Source organism: Chiloscyllium punctatum, chromosome 4 (genome assembly GCF_047496795.1).
Source record: "Chiloscyllium punctatum isolate Juve2018m chromosome 4, sChiPun1.3, whole genome shotgun sequence".
Taxonomy (NCBI): Eukaryota; Metazoa; Chordata; class Chondrichthyes; order Orectolobiformes; family Hemiscylliidae; genus Chiloscyllium; species Chiloscyllium punctatum.
In genome coordinates, this window is record NC_092742.1 from 43,543,775 (window position 1) to 43,568,330 (window position 24,556).

At 41.1% G+C, this 24,556-nt stretch overlaps 1 protein-coding gene across 3 annotated transcripts in view; it reads left to right on the plus strand.

The window, feature by feature from the left end:
* The window catches only part of LOC140476233 (uncharacterized), a 57,088-nt gene extending 32,862 nt beyond the window's left edge, over window positions 1–24,226 (plus strand). For all 3 annotated transcript variants that reach the window (XM_072568502.1, XM_072568503.1, XM_072568504.1), the window contains 2 exons: window positions 11,646–11,753; window positions 17,192–24,226. In XM_072568502.1, the coding sequence (XP_072424603.1) occupies window positions 11,646–11,753; window positions 17,192–18,523 (1,440 nt within the window). In that variant the 3' untranslated portion in view covers window positions 18,524–24,226. The remainder of the gene's footprint in view (window positions 1–11,645; window positions 11,754–17,191) is intronic.
* Window positions 24,227–24,556: the final 330 nt, after the last annotated feature.

Here is a 24,556-nt window from a genome sequence, read left to right on the forward strand (position 1 = left end):
GATTTTGATTTACAGCATCTGCAGTTCTTTTGGTTTTTAACTAGTGGAGGAGACTCCATATATCCTCATCCTCATCCTCAATAAAGCAGAAAAGACTGAAGTATATTGTTATTCCTGCACTGTCGCTGGGTCAAAGTCCTAATCATTCTTCATAGCACTATTAGGCTGTACCTACATCATTGCAGCAGTTCAAAAACATAAGTCATTTCCTTTATCAGTTGCAAGGTGTCATTCATTTGAGACTGTTAACTTATAAGAGCAAATTATTTCTGGCTGAGATGTTGAGGGAAAGGGATAGGGCTTAATGAAGTAAGTTTAATATCATCCAGAAACCTCCTATGATAACTCACCATCAATGCAAAAGAGAATTCAACCAGAAGAGGGAAGGGAATGGTCCATCTTGGCTTTCTCCTGAGTTGCCCAACATGCTAGATGCTAGTCTCGGCTAATTCAGTAAATTCTATATGATATCAAGAAATGACTGAACACACTGGATACTACTCTGGAAATTCTCTGGCAATAATACTGAAGTCTCATGTTCCAGAACTAACCACATACATAGCCAAGCATTTCCAATATAGTTACAACACAGCATATAGTGGCAATGGGGGAAAAAACCCATATATGTTCTGTCAGTAAAACACAGGTCAACCCCAACCTAGCCAATTACCACCAACTAGTCTACTCTCAATCATCAGCAAAGTGATGAAGAAGTCACTGATAAAATTAAATAATAGGTACCCAGCTCATTGGTACAAACACAGAATGTTTGAGAAACACAGGTAGTAGCCATTGGGAGAAACAGAGCTTGCTCACTGATGCCCAGCTTGGATTACACAAGGGCCACTCAGCTCCTGGACTTATTACAACTTGTCCCACCTGTCAATCTTGCTTCCCAACTATCCGCTCCACCCTCCTCTCTGACCTATCACCTTTACCCCCAGCTCCATCTACCTATTGCACTCTCAGCTTCTTTCTCCCCAGCCCCACCCCCTCCCATTTATCTCTTCACTCCCGAGGTTCCCAGCTTCATTCCTGATGAAGGGCTTTTGCGTGAAATGTCGATTTTCCTGTTCTTCAGATGCTGCCTGACCTGCTGTGCTTTTTCAGCACCACTCTAATCTCCAGCATCTGCAGTACCCACTTCTGCGTTATTACAACCTTGGTTCAAACATTTTCAAAAGAGTTGAATTCCTGATGTGAGGTGAGAGTGACAACCTTTAATGTCAAAGCCATATTTGATCCAGTGTGATATCCTAGCAAAACTGTAATCAGTGGGGATTGGGGAAAAGCTTTCCACTGCTTGGAGTCATTCCTGGCACAGAGGAAGGTGGGTTTGTTTTGAGAAGTCCGTCACCTCGGCTCCATGGCATCTTGGCAGGAGTATCTCAGGGGAGTCTCCTAGGCCCAACTATCTTCAACTGTTTCATCAATGACCTTCTCTCCAAATAGAAATTCAAAGATGTGGATGTTTTTTGATGATTCGGTGTGCACCACCATTCATGACTCCTCAGATATTGAAGCAGTCTGTATCCAAATGCCACAATACTTAGACAATATTTAGATTTAGGCTGATAAATGTCAATTATCACAGAGAATCAAAAGTATTTCAATGCTGAAGGAGGCTATTTAGCCCATCATATTGTCACTGGATCTTCATTGCTGAATCCCACACAACATCCTTGGGATTACTATTGAACAGAAATGAATTGGACCAATCATCCAAATGTGTGACTAGAGGAGCAGTCTATACAATATATATTAATGATTTAGATGACAGAAGTGAATGTGCTATCAGCAAATTTGCAGATGACAACAATAGGCTGACAAGTATTGGGGCTGGCACAAGAGGTTTACAGAAGGATATAAACAGGTTTTAGTGGGCAAACATTTGGGCGGCACGGTGGTACAGTGGTTAGCACTGCTGCCTCACAGCGCCAGAGACCCGGGTTCAATTCCCGCCTCAGGCGACTGACTGTGTGGAGTTTGCACGTTCTCCCCATGTCTGCGTGGGTTTCCACCGGGTGCTCTGGTTTCCTCCCACAGTCCAAAGATGTGCAGGTCAGGTGAATTGGCCATGCTAAATTGACCGTAGTATTAGGTAAGGGGTAGATGTAGGGGTCTGGGTGGGTTGCGCTTCGGCGGGGCGGTGTGGACTTGTTGGGCCGAAGGGCCTGTTTCCACACTGTAAGTAATCTAATCTAATCTAATCTAAAAAAATGGAATGTGATATGGGAGGTTGTGCAGTTTAGCAGGAAGAATAGAAGAACTGAACCTTATGAGGAAAGACTGCTGAGAACTGCAGCACAAAGGGATTGGGGGGTCCTGGTGCATGAATCACAAAATTTAGCATCCAGGTTCAGCAGGTAATGGTGAAGCTGTATGGAATGTTGGCCTTTATTTCAAAGAGAGGCCTTGCTGAAAATATACAAAGCACCCTCACAGCTCTCTAAGTTGAGACTGCCACCCAGGTGGGGATAGATATCCCACTCTGACACAGTTAAGGCTGATCCCAACATAATGTTGCTCACAGCAGATAGGTTGCAGGATAAGCACCATTTTGGTCAGGAGTAGCAGGGAATACATTGTCCCATAAGATCCAATCCAATAGTGCACAGCTCAATACTAAAAAATGTCCCTTCACCTCTGTAATCTTCTGCAACCTCCTTAAGCATAAACTAAACTATCACTTCATACAAGCACAGACTATGACTGCTGACATGTTGCATTAGCCTATGTATTGGTGAAAATCTTGAATAGTAATATATAATATATGGCACTTTTCCCATCTTAAAACAAAACATGAGGACAGTGTCTTCTTAAGATTGAGTTGCTATGATGGGTTGCAATTGTATCCTTTAATTGGATACCCTAACTGTTTAAAAAATAGATGATTTTAAACTCCATGTAAAAGATGACATTTCAAAATTGAGAAATTTAAGCACATTGTGATCAATCTCGTATTTATGTGAGTAAAGGTGCTGATTCATGTGTGAACTTGTAGCTTTCAAATGTCAGATTTGATTGAATGGTAACAAACTATGTGATAATCGTGGTTCTCCTCAGTTTCTCATGATTAATATGAATTAAACTACAACTAAACTCAGTAGTAAGAAGGAAAATGGCTTGAGAGAGAATGTAGCTTGAAACACTTCCTAGCAGATAAGTAACTATTGTTGGGCCAGTGAGGGATTTAATCTTCTATCATACTGCTAAGATTCCAGAGCAGATAGGCACGGTACCTGTAAGATAGTTCGCTGACAGCTTAGCATTTAATATTCCAATATAAAGGTCCTCACCTCACCTTCAGCAGCACAGTGCAATGGAGTAAGTGGAGCATGTAGCCAGTCTGTCAACCATGTATATTGTTACTGTCATATGTTGTAACTATATCAACAATAAACACAGTACAAAATAAAGCACAGTACCCAGGCTATGTACAAGTCTGAGGTCTTATCTGTTACCATGGGATCCGTGCCAAGGCCACAATTATTTACAATATACACGAACGACTTGGATAGGAAAGTGAATATTCTGTCACCAAGTTTGTGAATGACACAAAAATAGGTGAGAAGGCAAGTGCTGAGGATGAAGTGCTGATAGTCTGCAGAGGGATATGGATGAGTTTTGAAAGTGGTAAAACGTCTTCAGATGGAATATAATATGGAAAAATATGAGGTTTTGCATTTTAGCAGGAAAAATAGAGATGTTTGGGGTTGGGTAGAGGATCGATGGTGTATTGGTAATAATACTGGACTGTTAAACCAGAGACCCAGGTGATATTCCAAGGCAGATGGTGAAATTTGAATTCAATAAAAATCTAGAATTAAGAGTCTAATGATGACCATGAATCCATTGTTAATTGCTGGAAATAACTCATCTGATCCAGTAATGTCCTTGAGGGAAGGAAATCCTTACCTGTTCTAGCCTACATGTGACCCACAGAAATGTGATTGACTCTTAACTGCCCGTTAGGATGGGCAATAAATGCAGGCCTAGCCAGTGACATTCTTGTCCCATGAATGACCAAAATAAATATTAATAAAGTGGAGAAAAGACTGCAAAAGTAAAGGAATAGAGAAATTTTGGGACACTTGTGTTTAAATCACAAAAAGCTAACATCCAAACTCAGTAGGTTATAGGGAAAGCAAATGGAATATTGGTCTTTATTTCAATGGGAATGCAGTAAAAAAAAGGGAAGTTTTGCTAAAACTCAGTTATAAGGGATTTTCATTGAAACCTAAGGAATTTCTGGGGTCTTGACAGGGTAAATCCTGAAGTTGTATTCCTTCTGGAACTAGAGCACATGATTTCAGAGTAAGGGGATGTCCAGTAGGCCTGAGATGAGCAGGAATTTCTTCTCTCAAATTGCAGTGACCCTATGAACTGTCTTCAGTCCTGTTCTGACAGAACTAGTCCCGCTTTGACTGTCTCCCAGGTCCCTTCTGACTGTCCCCCAGTCCCCTCTGACTGTCCAAAGTCCCACTCTGACTGTCCCAAGTCCCACTCTGACTGTCCCCCAGACCCCCTTTGACTGTCCCATAGGCCTCCTCTGACTGTCCCAAGTCCCACTCTGACTGTCCCCCAGGCCCCCTTTGACTGTCCCAAGGTCCCCTCTGACTGTCCCAAGTCCCCCTCTGACTGTCCCACAGGCCTCCTCTGACTGTCCCAAGTCCAACTTTGACTGTCCCCCAGGCCCCCTTTGACTGTCCCAAGGTCCCCTCTGACTATCCCCCAGTCCCACTCTGACTGTCCCCCAGGCCCCCTTTGACTGTCCCAATGTCCCCTCTGACTGTCCCAAGTCCCCCTCTGACTGTCCCACAGGCCTCCTCTGACTGTCCCAAGTCCCTCTCTGACAGTCCTCAGGGCCACTCTGACTGACTCAGTCTTGGTCTGAATGATTCCGTTCCTCAGGTATTTATCTGGTAGCTCCTGCCACTGTTCAGCGCCTACATACATTTTGGTCACAGCAAGGCAGAGCAGATTTAGCAAGCTCGTCTGATGTATCCTCTAGACTATATATAGATCACATTGATGCAGAAAACAAAATAGTTTTCATATCAAATGTGAGTTTGCCGGTTGTTCTTACATTGATGATGATTTGTGATTTACAATGCGGCTAAACTCCATTAGTTTGATTATGGAAAGCAGCTCTTGCAGATGATTGATAGGAACTAATAGATTGAGAAAATTGAACAACGATATGCTCATGTTAAAAATGACATAGCAGACTTAGTTATTGTAAAGGCCTGGAAACAATTTCAGTAAACACTGTCAATTTTCATTTTATTAATCTGGTGTGGAGTAATGACTGTCTCCTTTTGGGAATATCCAAGCAATTAGCTGACTAATGCAAATGTAGGAACAATTTTGAGCAGATTGGTAACGCCTGATTTCGAAATGAAATGAAAAGTTAGTTCATCATCGTTTTTTATGGTAAAATGTATTTGTTCATTCAGCTAGGTATCGTGTCAACATAAATTATAGCCACAAATATATTTCTTATTACTTATGGTTGAAATCTTACATAAATTCTAATGGGGATCAGTCTGGAATACATGAGTCTATTTCATGTCAGGGGCCTTTATTTAAATCTAAGGCTAAACTGTTTAGATGTAAATCAATTTTCTCTACCATCTAAACTCATTTCCCCACAATACGAGGACAGCAGAAGAAGATTAAGAAGAGGGCATTATGCTAGCAACCTCATTGAAGAGACTGTACAAATAATTAGAAGAGTAAAAGGAGAAATTTACTTTGGAGTAACAAGTACTGTGAAGGCTAAGGTTAGGGTAGGTAGTTGGAGAAGAGTAAAAACAACATTTAGTGCTCTACCTTTTACAGTCTTTTGAGTAGAAAACTGAGTTGAAATGTCTCAGCTCTGTTCCTACTTTGTGAAGTATTGATAAATTGACTATGATAAGCTATTTGTCAGTGTAAGCTATGGCTCAGTTGGTACACTATTTCCTCCATACAATAGAATTCTCACTTCAAGCCCACTCTACACCTTGAGTGCCGCACAAGTTTGACAGAACCTAGTGCAGTTTAGAAGGAATGCTGTATTGCTGCATGGTACTGTGTCAAACTCATCTGCCTATTCAGGAGGGTATCAGCATTGCCTTGGCACTAATTCAGAGACGAGCGGGGGAGTTATCCCAGGAGTCCTGGGCAGTATCAGAACTACAATCAACAAATTAGCTTGTCACTTTTATATTGTTCAGCACATTCGTAATTTTTAAGAACTTGTTACTTGAGTATAAATATTACTTTGTGATTACAATACAACAAAAGCAGAAGCAAAATTTCATTTAGACCAGACAATGGAAACAAAAGGTATACAAAGTGGGGGGGACAACATTCAAAACAGGAGTATTCATTTCCCAAAGTAGACAGAATGGAGGCAGGTGCAGAGGAGGGAGTATGTATCACAACTAACCTTCTCCAGTGGCAAGCCAAGCGTTCCAATATATTTAAGAAGGATGCATGCCTCACAATTAGGTGGAGTTTTACTTTAACAGCATACAAGCCAACTCTTCCAGAGTTCAGAAATCCTAACAGTTGAAGGGGTACAAGCAGGGCTGTTTCCATAAGATGGATATCTTTATGGAACTTCTTGAATCCGAAGCAGTGGAGTGCCTCCTCTATGGTGGCCCAAAGGGAATGTGGTTCCTTCCCTGCAAATGTCAGGACCAATATTTCAGTGAGTTAATCAATGGAAGTGGTTCCTTCGGAGACAGTGAAAATTGTTTGTCTTCATTCATTTCAATGCAATCTAAAGAGATTTCAACAGCAACCATTTGTATTCACATAGCGTCTTTAACAGAATGAAATGCCCCAAGTTACTTCAGAGAAATGTCACAAAATAAAACTTGACACCAAACCACAAAACAAAGTAAGGTTTGGTCAAAGAAGCAGATTTAAATTAACGTTTTAAAAGAGGAAATGAAGGCAAGGAGGGGAACTCCAGAGCTTAAGGCCACGGCAGTTGAATTGATTTTATTTATTGTCATGTGTACTGAAGTACAGTGAAAAGCTTTGTTTATGAGCAATACAGGCAGATCATAGTAAACAAGGAGGTGCAGTTCAAAAAGACTTAGAAAAAGGCATACAGGTTACATTGTACAGGGCATGTTCTAGGTGAGATCAACGTTAGCAAGATCAGCATTATTTGAGGCTAGAGAGTTCATTCATCAGTCTAATAATGGCCAGGAAGAAGTTGTTCCTGAACCTGCTGGTGTGTGTGTGTGTGTGTGTGTGTGTATGTGTATTCAAGCTTCTGTATCTTCTGCCTGACCAAAGAGGTTGTAGGAGATCATTACTGGGATGGGATGGGTTTCTGATGATGCTGGCAGCCTTTTCGCAGCAGTAAGCCATATAAATGGAGTCCATGAATGGAAGGCTGGCTTCTGTGATGGTAGGGGCAGCGCGCACTACCTTCTGTAGTTTCTTACAGTCCTGAGTAGACCAGTTGCCATACCGGGCCATTATGCACTCGGACAGAATGCTTTCAATGGTATATCTGCAGAAATTGGTGAGGGTCTTTACGGACATGCCAAATTTCCTGAGCTACCTGAGGAAGAAAGGGCATTGTTGTGCCTTCTTGGCCATCTACATGGGAAGTCCAGGACAGATTGTTGGTTATCATCATGCCAATGCTCTCCACCCTCTCAATCTCTGCTCCATTGATGTAAATGGGGGCATGTTCTCCTTTTCTCTTTTTGAAGTCAATGATTAATTCTTTAGTTTTGCCAACGTTGAGAGAGAGGTTGTTCTCATTGCACCATGTCACCAAGCCCCCTATCTCCCCTATTTTGACTCATTGTTGTTAGATATCTGTCCTAGAACGGTGGTGTCGTCAGTGAACTTGCAGATGGTATTCACTTGAAATTCAGCTACATAGTCTTGGGTGCAAGTGAAGGCATAAATTGGAGGAACACAAGTATGTCAGAAGGTATTGGGGCTCCATAGAGGCATAGCTGAATTGGGAGCCAATACAGAATCACATTTGATGATTTAGCAGAAAGTTACTGAAAAGCTGCTTTGTCAATTCCATAAGAAATGTAAAAGTGAAGTAATGGTAACTTGACAAATCAATATTTGGTTAAGCACCTAAATAGTTATTTACTACCTGACTGTTAAAGCTTTTATTTTTATGGTTCCCAATTATAAAAAGCCCAGAAATGTGATTCAGAATGCCAAATGTTCACCACCATCTGAATGAAGAATTCTTTCCTCATCTGAGTCTGAAATGGCCTACAGCATGGCCTGACACTGTGGTCCTTTGCCCGAAACCCCTGGCCATCAATCTGAGGAGGTTTAATGGGAAAGACCACAGACCCATGCCCTGTGCAGGTATAGATGTGAAAGGTCCCTAATCCTGACGAGCATTGGCCTTGTTTGCTATGCTCCTCCCTGCTCAAGTCTGACCACTTCATTGACACCAACACTTTTGAACACAGAGGCCAGGGAAAGAATAGGCATGTTACAGGAAAGAATAATGCTGTCAGTAGGACCCGATACCCTGTATACACCTTCTTCCTTTTGTTTCCGGATACTGCAGCAGGTTCTCAACACAAACATCACTCCAAGGTACATCCTATGGGAATATGAAGTTATGTCTCATGCTGGGGCAGTGATATTCAGAGCTACACAAAGACAAATAACTAGATGTAAGATCAAAACAGTATTATTTATTTTAAAACAAATCAAAATAATGTTCAGTGCATTGCCACCTTTACCACCCAAATGGCCTCAATATGCTTTCTTCTTCCTTTCTCTCCCACTACATTTCAGGGCTGTACTGTATTCCATAATAGGGGTGGACGTTCCCTGCTCTTCAGTGGAGTCCTTTGGCCTCAAGATTTCATCAGGTGGTCTCGGGGTGATTGTGTCTGAACAGTACAGATGTGCTGAAGTGCATCTTGTCAGAGTGCATCTCCTCCGTATGACCTTCCAAGGGTCAGACACTGGCGGGGTAGACGTGGAAGGCTTTCTGAAATGACCTGAGAGTAGACCTCTCAAGGGCCTGTGTGTGGTTCCACCTCCAGCTGAGTGCCTCCTGGCTCTGCCCTGTCTCCTTGAAGGGGCAGCTGGAGTGTGTACCAGGCTCCCTGGCCCATAAGACATCGGAGCAGAATTAGGTCATTTGGCCCATTGAGTCTGCTCCATCATTTCACCATGGCTGGTATGTTTCTCAACAATTCTTCTGCCTGCTCCTTGAACACTTGACCTCCTCACTAATCAAGAAATTGTCTATTTCTGTTTTAAAGACACTCAATGACTTGGTCTTCACAGGCCTCTGCAGAAATAAATTTTGCAGATTAACTACCTTCTGGTTGAAAAGGTTCCTCCTCATTTCAGTTGTAAAGGGTCATTCCTTCACTCTGAGGCTGTACCTTCAGATTCTAGTCTCTCCTAATCCACTGTATTCAGGCCTCTCACTATTCTGTAAGTTTCAATCAGATCCACCCTCATCCTTCTAAATTCCTTTGAGTAAAGACCCAGAGTCCTCCACCATTCCTTATAATGACAAAACCCTTTCATCTCAGGGATCATTCTTGTAAACCTCCTTTGGACCCATTCCAATGCCAATACATTCTTCCTTAGATACAGGGCCCAAAACAGCTTATCCAGAACCTTATACAGCTGTAGCAGTACAACTCTGTTCTTGTATTCTTGATTTATCTGCCTTCAGACCTTCCAACTTCCCCAGCACCTTCTTCCTAGTAGTGGCCACCACATCACTTGAAGTTCTGGTGTGCTGGTAAAATCCTCAGATGTGAAGACTGGTACAAAGTACCTATTCAGTTCCTCTGCCATTTCTTTGTTCTCTGTTACTATTTCTCCAGCCTCATTTTCCAGCAGTCTGATGTCCAATGTTTCCTCGCTCTTGGCTTTTATATATTTCTTAAAAATCTTGCAATCTTCTTTTATATTACTAGCTAGATTACTCTCATATTTCATCTTCTCCCTATCATTGTTTTTTTTTGTTATCCTCTGCTTCCCAATCCTTTTGTCATCAATACTCACCATTCTGTGGTTCAGTGACTGGGGGGAGCAGGAATGGGGTGTAGGAGTATGCTCCTCTCCAGCAGATATAGAGGGGGACAGACGGTCATATCACTCTCTGCACTGCTGCAGCTTGTGTCACATACCTGTCTGTCACTGCTGTTCTTCCCTGTGCCAGTGGACAAAGTCCCTCTTTGCTGATGCAACAGGATCCCCTCTTGCCTGGTGCTGAGCGGGTACCTGGTTTCAGAGTGTCCTTCAGGAGCCAGTGGACTGGGGGCATCCTTCCTCAGTTGGCTGAGAACTGTTACTGTGAGGCCCTTGCCATTTTGTGCTCCCACATTCTCGAACATTCCCTCCAAGGTATTAGTATCGAGCTGGTGGGGGAGTAGGAGGCAGCCTTGCTGGTGCTTCCTCTAAGATCTTGCTGCTCTCACCCCTAAAGGTTCAGGATGTGGCTTCTGGGGGGCGCAGGCAGTTTTGCTAGAAATGCTGGCAGGATCTGCAAGGCATGAGAATGAGAAGTTCCATGGCCAGTGGTTAGAAATAGTGTTCAATAAATGACACTGACATTAAGGTTACTGTGGATGCTGCAGCGAAAGTGAGTGGCGAAAAATGGTGAGATCATGTGAGACTGTAGGGAGCATTCTTGACCGTGCAGAGTTAGTGGCATAAGTGATTGCAAAGTGGGTAGTGAGAGTGAGTGAGGAAAGGTGTGAAAGTGACAGAGCATGAGTTTTGTTGGGAGGTGCATACAGGAGCAGAGAAAAAGTGAGTGTAAAGTAGCAGACAGAAGTGTGTGAAACATACCCCAATGGAGCAGAGAAGGTTATTGGATAGTGGATATCCTTCTTTGGATAATGTTAGTTGCTCCTCTGCACCATGGAGTTGGCACTGATCTGGATGGTGACCTCAGACTAGGCTGCCAGGGCCTAATGACATGGCATCCTTCACTGGTCCTCCAGGAATAGGACTCCTCTCTCTTGCTCCACCCCCTTGACCAGGATCTCAATGTCCTTGTCCAAGAGTTGTGATGTCACCTTCTCCTTCTCAGACTTCTTTGGGAAATGTTCTTGACCGAGCAGGGTAGTTTCAGAATACCAGCGCCCATAAGGGTGTAAAGCAGTCTTTAAAGATGGCAGGTGCAAGGAATGCTGGTCTTTCAGTTGGTATCCTCCATGTGGCAACTTGTTCTGGGAAGGGCATTTGGTAAGATGGGGATAGAAATGGACATGAGGGACACAATAGACTGGGGTAGGTAGTTAACGAAGCATGTTTAATACAATACACTGAGGTATCTCACTAGGCCTCACAGTCAGAATCACTCCAAAACTCAACTGTGTTCACATTTTGCCAAAAACAGTACGATTCAGGCCAATGTTTTAAGTGTTCCCAGATATATTTGAATTGCTGTAAGTAATTTAATTTTATTGTAAGTACAATACAATTTATTTAAATTTTAAATAAATTGATTTGAAAATTAATCTCCTTTCAATGTGCATTGTTTTGTGCAGCACTGTTATTTTGTTTAACTCATTATTTTGAAATATGCCTTGCAAATTACACATATGAATTTCAAAAAAATGTAATTGATCCATCTTATGCAATATTTAACTGTATTCATGATGTACACACAGGTAGAACTACATGAAGAGGAAAAGAGAAATCTCAGCCATGAAGTCATCACTTTATGCAATCAGCTAATGGAAGCCAAAATAACCATAGATAAATTAACAGAAAACAATGTAAGTAACTGAGAACAACTATGTCCCTGGAAACTCACATTCAACAAAAGATAAAACAAAGCAATTGGAATTTTAAACCTTTTCCAGTACTTTATCTATGTGACATTTTGAGGCAAAATTCAAAGGGAATGTGTGTACACCAAAATTTCACCCCTTAACAGCAGCAGTACCTTTTAAAATCATGTCTGGGAATTCCCCATAATCTGCCTTCCACCAGCTAAAGGGTAGAGACCCAGCAAGAGATCCACATTGTTACCATTGGTGCTTGATACAGGCAGCCTTCCCCAGTTGGGCAGTGGAGAGGCCAGCATTAGGCCTTTCCCTGCAATCAGGATCACGACTGAAACTGTTAGATGATCAGAGATCACACAGCAACACCAGTGAAAAAAAACGTGAAGATGCTGGTGTTGGACTGAGGTGGACACTGTCACAAGTCACACAATACTAGGTTGTAGTCCAACAGCTTTATTTGAAATCACAAGCTTTCAGAGCATTGCTCTTTCATCTGCTGAAGTTGAAGGAAGCATATAGGCATAGGATATTGTAAACCCTCCTGCTTAATTTAAACTGACAATACAGAAAAGATTGATCCCTTGCAGTATCTGTGAAAATTCATGAGGCCAAGAACTACTTAAAGTAAAAATTAACAACTTTATTTACAACTCCTTCCTCTAACCTATCTTTTATCTTCCCTTTGAGAATAGAGTCATAAAGATGTACAGCATGGAAACAGACCCTTCAGTCCAACCCGTCCATGGCAACCAGATATCCCAACCCAACCTATTCTCACCTGCCAGCACCCAGCCCATATCCCTCCAAACCCTTCCTATTCACATACCCATCCAAATGCCTCTTAAATGTTGCAATTGTACCAGCCTCCACCACATCCTCTGGCAGCTCATTCCATACATGTACCACCCTCTGCGTGAAAAAGTTGCCTCTTAGGTCCCTTTTATATCTTTCCCCTCTCACCCTAAACCAATGCCCTCTAGTTCTGGACTCCCCGATCCCAGGGAAAATACTTTGCCTATTTATCCTATCCATATCCCTCATAATTTTGTAATCCTCTATAAGGTCACCCCTCAGCCTCCAACGCTCCAGGGAAAACAGCACCAGCCTGTTCAGCCTCTCCATATAGCTCAGATCCTCCAACCCTGGCAACATCCTTGTAAATCTTTTCTGAACCCTTTCAAGTTTCACAACATCTTTCCAATAGGAAGGAGACCAGAATTGCACGCAATATTCCAACAGTGGCCTGACCAATGTCCTGTACAACTGCAACATGACCTCCCAACTCCTGTACTCAATACTCTGACCAATAAAGGAAAGCATACCCAAATGCCTTATTCACTATCCTATCTACCTGTGACTCTACTTTCAAGGAGCTATGAACCTGCACTCCAAGGTCTCTTTGTTCAGCAACACTCCCTAGGACCTTACCATTAAGTGTATAAGTCCTGCTAAGATTTGCTTTCCCAAAATGCAGCACCTCACATTTATCTGAATTAAACTCCATCTGCCACTTCTCTGCCCATTGGCCCATCTGGTCCAGATCCTGTTGTAATCTGAGGTAACCCTCTTCGCTGTCCACTACACTTCCAATTTTGGTGTCATCTGCAAACTTACTAACTGTACCTCTTATGCTCGCATCCAAATCGTTTATGTAAATGACAAAAAGTAGAGGATCCAGCACCGATCCTTGTGGCACTCCACTGGTCACAGGCCTCCAGTCTGAAAAACAACCCTCTACCACCACCCTCTGGCTTCTAGCCAGAGCCAGTTCTGAGCCAGTTCTGTATCCAAATGGCTAGTTCTCCCTGTATTCCATGAGATCTAACCTTGCTAATCAGTCTCACATGGGGAGACTCATTTAGTATCTCCCCCATTTTCTGTGGCTCCACACAAAGGCCACCTTGCTGATCTTTGAGGGGCCCTATTCTCTCCCTAGTTACCCTTTTGTCCTTAACATATTTGTAAAACCCTTTGGATTCTCCTTAATTCTATTTGCCAAAGCTATCTCATGTCCCCGTTTTGCCCTCCTGATTTCCCTCTTAAGTATACTCCTACTTCCTTCATACTCCTCTAAGGATTCACTCGATCTATCCTGTCTATACCTGACATATGCTTCCTTCTTTTTCTTAACCAAACCCTTAATTTCTTTAGTCATCCAGCATTCCCTATACCTACTAGCCTTCCCTTTCACCCTGACAGGAATATACTTTCTCTGGATTCTTGTTATCTCATTTCTGAAGGCTTCCCATTTTCTAGCCGTCCCTTTATCTGTGAACATCTGCCTCCAATCAGCTTTCTAAACTTCTTGCCTAATACCGTTAAAATTGGCCTTTCACCAATTTAGAACTTCAACTTTTAGATCTGCTCTATCCTTTTTCATCACTATTTTTAAACAAATAGAATTATGGTCGCTGGCCCCAAAGTGCTCCCCCATGACACCTCAGTCACCTGCCCTGCCTTATTTCCCAAGAGTAGGTCAAGTTTTGCACCTTCTCTAGTAGGTACATCCACATACTGGATCAGAAAATTGTCTTGTACACACTTAACAAATTCCTCTCCATCTAAACCTTTCACACTATGGCAGTCCCAGTCGATGTTTGGAAAGTTAAAATCCCCTACCATAACTACCCCATTATTCTTACAGATAGCAGAGATCTCCTTACAAGTTTGTTTCTCAATTTCCCTCTGACTATTGGGGGGTCTAAAATACAATTCCAATAAAGTGATCATCCCTTTCTTATTTCTCAGTTCCACCCAAATAACTTCCCTTGATGTATTTCCGGGAATATCTTCCCTCAGCACAGCTGTGATGCTATCCCTTATCAAAAATGCCACTCCCCCTCCTCTCTTGCCTCCCTTTCTGTTCTTCCTGTAGCATTTGTATCCTGGAACATTAAGCTGCCAGTCCTGCCCATCCCTGAGCCATGTTTCTGTAATTGCTATGATATCCCAGTCCCATGTTCCTAACCATGCCCTGAGTTCATCTGCCTTCCCTGTTAGGCCCCTTGCATTGAAATAAATGCAGTTTAATTTATCAGTCCTACCTTGTCCCTGCCTGCCCTGACTGTTTGACTCACTTCTGTTCTCAGCTGTACCCATCTCAGATCGATCTCTTTCCTCACTATCTCGCTAGGTCCCACCCCACCCCCCCCCCCCCCCCCCCCCCACCTTACGAGTTTAAATCCTCCCAAGCATTTCTAGCAAATTTCCCTGCCAATATATTAGTCCCCTTCCAATTTAGGTGCAATTCGTCCTTCTTGTACAGGTCACTTCTACCCCAAAAGAGATTCCAATGATCCAAAAATGTGAATCCTTCTCCCATACACCAGCTCCTCAGCCATACATTCATCTGCTCTATCCTCCTATTCCTGCCCTCACTAGCTCGTAGCACTGGGAGTAATCCACATATTATACTAGTCCAATAAAACGCAACTAAAATTTACCAAAATTTCAAGTTTTCAAAACCAGCCAGTTGTCGAATCTTCTATTTGGATCTTCCTATGTCTTCTTTACTTCTTCTTAGGGATTATGCTTCACAGGTCATGGATCGATAAAGGTACCTTTAAGAGAGTTATTTTTTGGGCAGTCTCCACATGCTGGTGCTGTGGCAGTTCTTCTCCTAAGTGTTCAATTTTCCAGTCTTATACCCCCAAAGCATCGGGTTGTGTCATTGGCTTTTAAGATTGTCAGTATACTAAATTCAAACTTGATTGGAATTTGGTATTTTTTGGGGTATAATTTAAACTATCTGGCCTAATTCGAATATGTTTTTGTCTCCAGGGAAACAGCTACCCTAGTAGCTGGACACATGTTACATTATATCTCATTCAGAACACTTGGTGCTGTCAGGTAGTTCTGCTAGCTTTTAACTTTCCTAAAGGTACAGCACGCCCATATCTTCATAACAATATGTATAGGTGGAGAGGAAAGAGAGCAGATGCTGTGGGACTGAACCCCCTTACCAGAGGCCTAGGATCACAGAGCGATGCAGGTAACAGTTAAGTAATGGCAGGAAGGGCTTCCCGTGATGGTCTGTGTTGGGAGCATTGGCAACAAGGTTGGGAGTGGTTCTCAGTTGACTTCTCTTCCTGATTCCATGTCCTTCAATTAGGCAACGATTGCCTTTGGAAGGAGGACCCACCACTGGCTACTGCCACCCCGTTGCTCCAACATCAAAAAGCAACCCACACAGGTTTATGTCTCATAGCAACAGTTACACTCACAGCTATGTAACATCAGCAGCAGTGCAATGGCAACTGTAAGTGGTCATTAATAGTCCACTTAAAGGCCTCAACTGACAGCATGGGGGCGGGTGTTGACCACCAGCCTTAGACCCTCAGATGGAAGCAGAAGGTAGTGTCCTCCACCCTCCCATCTGATTAAACGCTTTTTCCAGTTCCAAACATGCCACTGAAGAGGGAAAATGATTCTATATGAATCATAGAGTCCCTACAGTGTGGAAGCAGGCCATTCAGCCCATGGAGTCTACGCTGACCCTCCAAAGAGCATCCCTCCCAGACAGATTTAATAGTTTGTCCAGTTATAAGTAACTTTTTGGAACAGTTTGCTTTAGCAGTGCTCCTCTCTAAAGGCTAACTTTCCTCCAATAGTCTAAAGCTGGGGAACTTTAACTCCATCACAAGTAAGAGATTTTGATTTAGCAACATGAGTTACTTAAAGGGCATCTTCTGTTTTATCATTTTGGTGTTGGTGTTGGGGCTAGAGTTTAGAGGAAAACAGGAAGAAGGCACAGAGAATGAAGCAACATCTACATGATGTGACTACAAGTTAAAATCCCCCATAACGTAAGCAACAAATGCTGACCCAGTTAATGACACTCACATCCCATGAACAAGCAAATAGATAAACACAACACAGTTCACACAGATCTTATGAAGATTTCAGCAATAATTTTTGCAGATGATGAATATTGTTCTCAGAAACTATTGGAGAAAAGTTCTAATCAGCTTCTGCATTCAGACTTGCAGCCAAGACCACTTGCCTGAGTAGCATTGCACATGGCTGTAAATGAATGGCAGTACTTAATTTCAATGCCCGTATCTCCTTTCAAACAGCCATGATTGTTGTACCACTGTAACATCACCCTGATACGATGTAGTCATAAATTTACCAGGCTTACAATACAATTTTTAAGAATCTGGAGAATTCAAGCAATATAGAAAAACATACGCAGCACTGTCATTGAGCTATACACTTAAACATGTTGCTAGTTTTCCAGTGTTCAGGACACAATAACACTGTAAACATACCACTGTAATTTTCTAGTTAACCCGTCAATGGTTGTTAATAGAAAGGCTATTCACTAAATGCTCAGATAGTGTGTGACTGATTCATAAGAATCCTATAGTCTGTTATCAAGGTGGCACAATTGTGGTGTTACCTGACCATTTTTTGATTAACCACAGCTACCGGCAGAAGTTCAAGAAAGGGTTCGAATCCATGCAGAGAAATTTGGATGTGATATTCCTGGGACTGCATGTCATTCATCTTTCTTCAACACTCAAGCTGACGTTTTACAGAAACTTGAACCAACTGGTTTATCAGGCTCTGCAAATCCTGTGTCACCCTCAAGAAAGGTTACATATGATCATTTGAACAGCATTAATAAACCTGACCAATGGTCACCTTGCAAGTCTAACTTATATCATAGTGATACAGCTCTTTACTGCCCTGCAGAACAGAGAGACAGATGGCAGGTTAGAAATGCTCATTTTTTAAAAACACGGAGCTTTACAGATAGCTGCACAGAAGCCAAGGGCTTTAGTCCAACTCTCACAAGTGAAATGCTTTCAAATTATACTGCATCAATACCAAGTTCCTCCAGCTATCTAAGCAGCACCATGACAGCTGAGAAGAAAGGAACCGCAGAAGCTAAATCAACCTTGCCTCTAACCCAACAAGTTGTTTTGAAAGATGATATTCATGAAAGAAAATACAACACTTCGGAAAGGCAAGAAAACAAGAAATGTGATTTCATTCCAACAAAACCACTACAACAATTCACAGACGTGGCACTATGTTATAAAGATAGCACACAACAATGCTCTGCCACTCCTCCATTAGACTTTAGTGATTCACCACACTTGTTTTGGTTCAGTACTAAGCATGTAACAATCCCAAAGCTGTACAATGATCAAGAAGATGAGAACAACTTAGAAAAAGACAGAATGGGTCAACTTAAGAAAGCCAACATGCACTATACAAATAATTCTTCACACAGGATTTCTGGAAGGATTTTGAGTAGTGATGCTGAGCAGCAATGGAATAGTCATCTGATGAAGGAAACAACCAACAACATGAACCAGTTTTTCATCAGAGAAAATTATTTCCCTGATGGTGAAGATATCAACAAAAGTACCTTTACAGATGTAGGCTTTGGTGCAATGAACTGTCAACTTTGCTCAGAGATTGATCACAATAAACAAGAAAGCTCCTCCATGCTGAGATACACAGAGACAGAAGATGGTCCTAAAATATTGCCAAGTGAAAGGAATACAAATAAAATGTACATCAAAAATACAAATACCGTTTCGGACATTAATAGAATTGTTGATGTTGCCTCAAACACTTCGGCTAAATCCTTATGCCAACGACCCATTAAATTTTTAATGGTTCATAATGTTCCCTTGGATGATGTTGTTTCAAGTAGCAAACAAGAAAAACCCTTAAAGATAAGTGGCCTTTACAGGAAGGACAGCCTCATAAAGGCTCAACTTTATGGAAATCTACTAAACTAATAATCCAAAGAAAAAAATGAATCTCCTGAATGATTGTACAAATTTGCAAATGTACATGTTGTGAATATATATGTCATGGCTCTTGTATTTTAGCATATAATTTTGAGCTTTAGGAACTGAAATTTAACTGTGGAAGCCAGGGTAAGTGTAATGGAAACACCATTACATTAAAAGCACTATGAACTCCAATCTTTTAAGAGGTTAACAACTGGAAATAGAGGGTCAGAAACAGCTGGCTGAACTGCAGACATGGTGTCTATTCTCCCTGCCGTGATAACTGGGCAAAGGAATTGTTTATCTTGCAAGTTAAAACTAAATTAGTTAAAAGTATTCAGTCAAATCTAATTGTTGTAAAACTCATTTACTTACCAAATAATACATTATTAATGAGGGATATTAACCCAAACGTTAGGTTAAGGACAGCTCAGAGCAAGCTATATGATCAACATATGAATTAGGAACAGAAGTAGGCCCTTCGGGTCTGCGCACTACTCAAATGGAGTATTCCATGGTCCCACTGAATCTTCATAACCTCTGGTTGGTGCCATACCTGGATAAAGAAAGATGGTTGGGGTTGTTGGAGGTCAGTTAACTCAGGCTGCAGGGCATCTCTGCAGGAATCCCTCAGGTTTGTGTCTTAGGCCCAACTATTTCCAACTGCTTCAAAGTAGACATCCTCAGCATTATAAGCTCAAAATTGGAGATGTCTGCTGATGATTTCACAATGTTCCGCACCGTTCACAACTCCTCAGATATTGAAGCAGTCCATTCAGCAAAGGCATTTAACAAGGTTCCGCATGGTAGACTGGTTAGTAAGGTCACACCACATGGGATCCAGGGGAGCCAGCCAATTGGATACAAAATTGGCTTGAAGTTAGGAGACAGAGGGTGGTGGTAGAGGGTTGCATTTTGGACTGGAGACCTGTGACCACTACTGGATCCACTGCTTTTTGTCAGTTATTTAAAATATTTAAATGTGAGTACATGTGATATGGTTAGTACATTTGCAGATTACACTAATATAGGTGGTGTAGCGTACAGTGAAGAAGATTATGCCAGAGTACAACGGTATCTTGATCAGAGCTTTTTAAGGAAGAAAGTTTAAAAGACTTTCAGATTTCTGTGAGAAAATAAATGTCTATATGGCCTCATGTCAATATTAAATGGGTTGACCCCTTATTTTCAAACAGTGATTTCTAGTTCTAGATTCTCTCATAATAGAAATCATCCTTTCCACATCCATCCTCTCAAGTCCTCTCAGGTTCTGGAGAAACTCAGAAGGTTTGGCAGGCTCTGTGGGGAGAAAGGAGAGTTAATGTTTCTAGTCCATTGACTCTTCATTAGAACAGTTCTGGTGAAGAGTCACCAGACTTGGAGCATTAAATTTGCTTTCTCCCCATAGATGCTGGCAAACCTGAGTTTCTCCAGCAATTTCTGTTTTTGCTTCATGAACACTAACTAGCCACAAAACAACAAGACCATCTCTCACTAGTATCCTTACAGACTGGGACAAGACATCCATCTTAGGACAAGCCAAACACAGACACGCACGAGAATTCCTAGAAGCATGGCTTTCCAACTGGAACTCTATGAACAAATACTTCGAGTTCAACCCCATCTACCACTCCCTGAGAAAAAGAACAGGAAATGACATCACCACAGGAAATGACATCACAAACCCAAAGAAACCCAAACATATAAGTAGAAAGCAGGAATCATGGACAGTGCTTCGCCTGGAGGTCTACTGAAGATGTTGCCTAGTAGGGTAACAAAATGTCTGGAAATGAACTTTCCAGCTCAGCAAGCAAATCTTCATCCAAAATAGACATTTTCATATTTCCTACATTCCATTTGCTTGATCTTTGCCCACTCATTTGACCTATCTATATCCCTTTGTAGCTTCCTTATGTTCTGTTCACAACTTACTTTCCTAACTATCTGTAAGTCATTAGCAAATTTGACAACTATACCTTGTGTTCCTTCATTCATGTAATTCACATAAATTGTAAACAGATGAGGCTCCAACACTGAGTCTTGCATCCAGCACACCTTGTCAGTCAGAAAGCAAGCCATTCATGACTGCTGTGTTTCCTAATAGCTAACCAATCTTCTATCCATACCAGTATGTTATGCCCCAAGCCATAAGATCTAATAACCTTTCATATAATGTCTTCTAAATCTAAATCTAAATGTAGCATATCCACCTTATTCACAGCACTGGTTACTTCCTCAAATAACTCTAATAAATAATCATCATGAAGATGTGTAGACATTAGGAAAATTCTCGGCATCCAACTGATTTCTTTGCTGGGAGACGTTAGCTACAGTTTGGAGCTGGGAGAGTGCTGAAGCTGAAGAGGGGGCTTGGTACCAAAACTGCCATTGTTGGTAGATTGCAGGCAGTTATGGCTCAGAAAAAGTCCGAGAAGTGGTAGCTTTGTGCTGTAGAAAATGGTTAATGGTAAGAAGCAGCCCTGGGAACCAATGATAGTTCAGTGCTTATGACAGTGTGGTGTCAGATTTGATTTATTATAGTCACATATATCTAAATACAATGAAAAACTTTGTCTTGCGAGTAGTACAGGCAGATCATAGCAAACAAAGACATGCAGATCATTGGGTGCTTAGACAGAGTGAGGTGTGCAGGTTACACTGCACGAGATGCACAAAGCAAGATCAACATTATTTGAAGTTAGAGAGGTCCATTTATTGGTCTAATTAGGGCAGGGAAGAAGATGTTCTTGAACCTGTTGGTCCATGTGTTCAAGCTTCTGTATCTTCTGCCTGACAGAAGAGATTGTAGAAGGCCATTACCAAAGTGCGAAGGGAATTTGATGACAAGTAGAACCTGCAAGTAGCATTTATTTGATGCAACTGAGAAATCTTGCAAGCGAACAGAATCGGAAGCATTTTAGTGAGGCTAGCTATGTGATAAAAAAGTCAATTGTGCTGGTAATTAAACTCTTAGGAGCAGCCTCAGGAATACCTTTTTGCCTCTTACGTTTTGGGTGAAGAGATTGAACTACCAAGACATGAACAGTTGATGAGGCAGTGTAAGTTAAAGAGAGTTTTGAGGGGTCTCCATGGCTTGGACTTCAAAACTGAAAACATGGAAAGCTTTATCAACGAGGCACAGCAATTAATAAAATTTAGTGACCCACTCTCACCTAGATATGCAAGGGATTGATTTTCTCCTCAATGACCATTTAAATGCAGGGTGTGGGGTGTTCAACCAGTTTCTCTATTAATTCATATTTACTGCATATTAATGCTGAATATTAGCGTCTAAATTGTGCAAATGCAGTGTGTAAGATTTACATCCATTACCTTGTCTGTTCAGCAATATTTAGTCATTATTGCTTATGCTTGTTTTCAAATTAATATAATAGATTATTTTATGTATTTTAATTCACAACCCTGGAATCCTCTCACTTATTTTCTTGCCCCTGGTTCTCCCAAGTATTCTATTCTTTAAAGGATTATGTTATGTAAAGCCAGATCTATGTTATGTCTACCAAGTAGGTACATGAACAGAACTTTCATAAATGGGATCATAACATGTAACCATAATAGCCAAGTCACCTGATTTTGAGTCTGCAAAAATAACAAGCAATTCCTAGAGATTTTTATTGCACCAGACTGAATAAGTTGAATTCTTAAATTTCAAGATGAAAACCAAAACTTGTGTTTTTCTTACTTATATATAATGAATAGTAAAGAAGTTTGCACTTTGTATATAAAATAAAATAATATAAAGTGTTATAGAGTCATACAGCACAGGAACAGACTTTCAGCCCAATGCATCCATGCTGACCAGATTTCCTAAACTGAACTAGACCCATTTGCCTACCTTTGGCTCATATCCATCTAAACCTTTCCTATCCAAGTACCATTCCAAATGTCTTTTAAATGCTGTAATTGTACTTGCATCTAACACTTCCTCTGGCAGCTCATTCAATATATGCACCACTTTCTGTGTGAAAACGTTGCCCCTCAGGTCCCTTTTAAATCCTTCCCCTCTCACCTCTCAACTATGTCCTATAGTTTTGGACTTCCCTACCCTGAGAAAAATACCTTGGCTATTCACCTTATCTATGCCCTCATGATTTTATAAACCTCGATAAGGTCACCCCTCAGCCTCCTACACTCCAGGGAAAAGAACCTCTGCCTATAAAAACTCTTGATGAAGGGCTCTTGCCCGAAATGTCAATTCTCCTGCTCCTTGGATGCTGCCTGACCTGCTGTGATTTTCCAGCACCCCATTCTTGACTCTGATCTCCTATAAAAAATCAAACCTTCCAATGTTGGTAGCATCCTTGTAAATCTTTTTTTGCACTCTTTCCAGTTTAATAACATCCTTCCTATTGCATTTACACAAAAATCATAACTTCCCAATTCCAAAACTTTAGGACAAAGGAAAAATATAGGAAAATTTAAATCAGCAAGCTTTTTGTGAGGCTACATTCAGAGATTAAGGAATACTCAACTAAAAGTAGGCAAACTTATATTATCCTGGATTCCTTCATTTCCAAAGTCAAATAAACGGTACTGAGATGTGCCGTAAATAACTGAGAAGCTTGAAGCACAAACGCACCAACCATTTAACCATTTTTCATCCTGAACCATCAATAAAACTTATCACTTGCTGAAATCTTAAAGATTAATCTGCATTCAAGTCATAACTTGAATGGAATGAAATTACTTTTCTCGAGGCAGGTCTTCATCAGCTAAAGTAGAACAGAAATAAATACGTTTAAGTCTTTATTTTTTCATTACACAGTTGGGTGAAGAATGTATTCAAAAGTTGAGCTATAAAGAATATCTAACTTAATGTAAGATCTTATGAAAATGAAATTCAAGCTTAAGGATTTCCCCTGGCTAAAGATACTTTCTATGTTTTTCAACTCTCAGGTCAGTTGTTAAGTCTCGTAATCTGTTTTATTTACAATAGATGAAACTTCTAAGATCTGGATATAACTGACCTGCATGGGTGTATTTAGTAACATTTAGAGTCTGTGAACATATCTGGTTGTTCTCATTTCCAGCCAGGCAGTAATGGGTTCTGTTTCAGGGGACTGTGCGTCGAGCTTTTGACAGAAGGAAACCAAGCTGATAGGTTTATCTCAGTTCCAGAGGGTTTTATGATTGTTATCATGTTACCAAGCAACTTCAACTTCAACATCCAAGTACTGGAATAACATCCGCAGACATCACTAATATATTATATGTAAAGTATTTTGAAGGTTCTTCATTACAAGATGTAATGGCAAACTAAAAAGAATCTTTAATTTGGCTACTGATGAATCCTTGTAATTTATGCTGCAAAATGTCAGCTACTCTAGATCTGAGCTCTCTTACATTCCTTTCCATTTCTCTACCTGGCTTTTATTTACTATGTTCACTTAATAGATTTCCAAGTAACCCTCCCTTTTACACTGAACATTGCCTTCCCTTATACAGTATATTGTCTATTGTTCTAAATGGTGTCACCATCATTTTCAAGCTGTAAAATAAAGGTCCCAACATGGTGACTGGAGCCAAAGTGAGCATTTTTGTGGAACCTGAAAGGGCATCCTTCTCTTCCTGGTCTAGAAAGAAGCTATTTTGATGATCCTATTCAGTCAAACTACCAGTTGGTATGTCTGATTTTATAATGTCATAATTAGTATTTTAAATGGATTTTACACCCTAACTTGGGTTCTCTGGAATTATCTGGCTGTAAGCTAGGAAACATTGCTATGGTCACAGCAATGGTGGCAATGGGTCATTTTAGATCTTTTACTGTCATTTTCAGAGAAGTACCTCTTAACTTTTAAATTTCCTGCCTAGAGGAAATGAAGTTCACGTTTTCTCTCAAGAATTCCACCCCAAATGTCTTGCAATTTTATAGCTCCCTGCATTTCAAAGACCTCCTAAAATCCCAGCTTTTCAACAATGCCATTGATCTCTCACTTCCCAGTTCTTTTAACTTTCTTTCCTGCCCATTACCTTATCTCTCTCCCCCTTGTGGGTGCTTCATGTGAGGAGTACTAT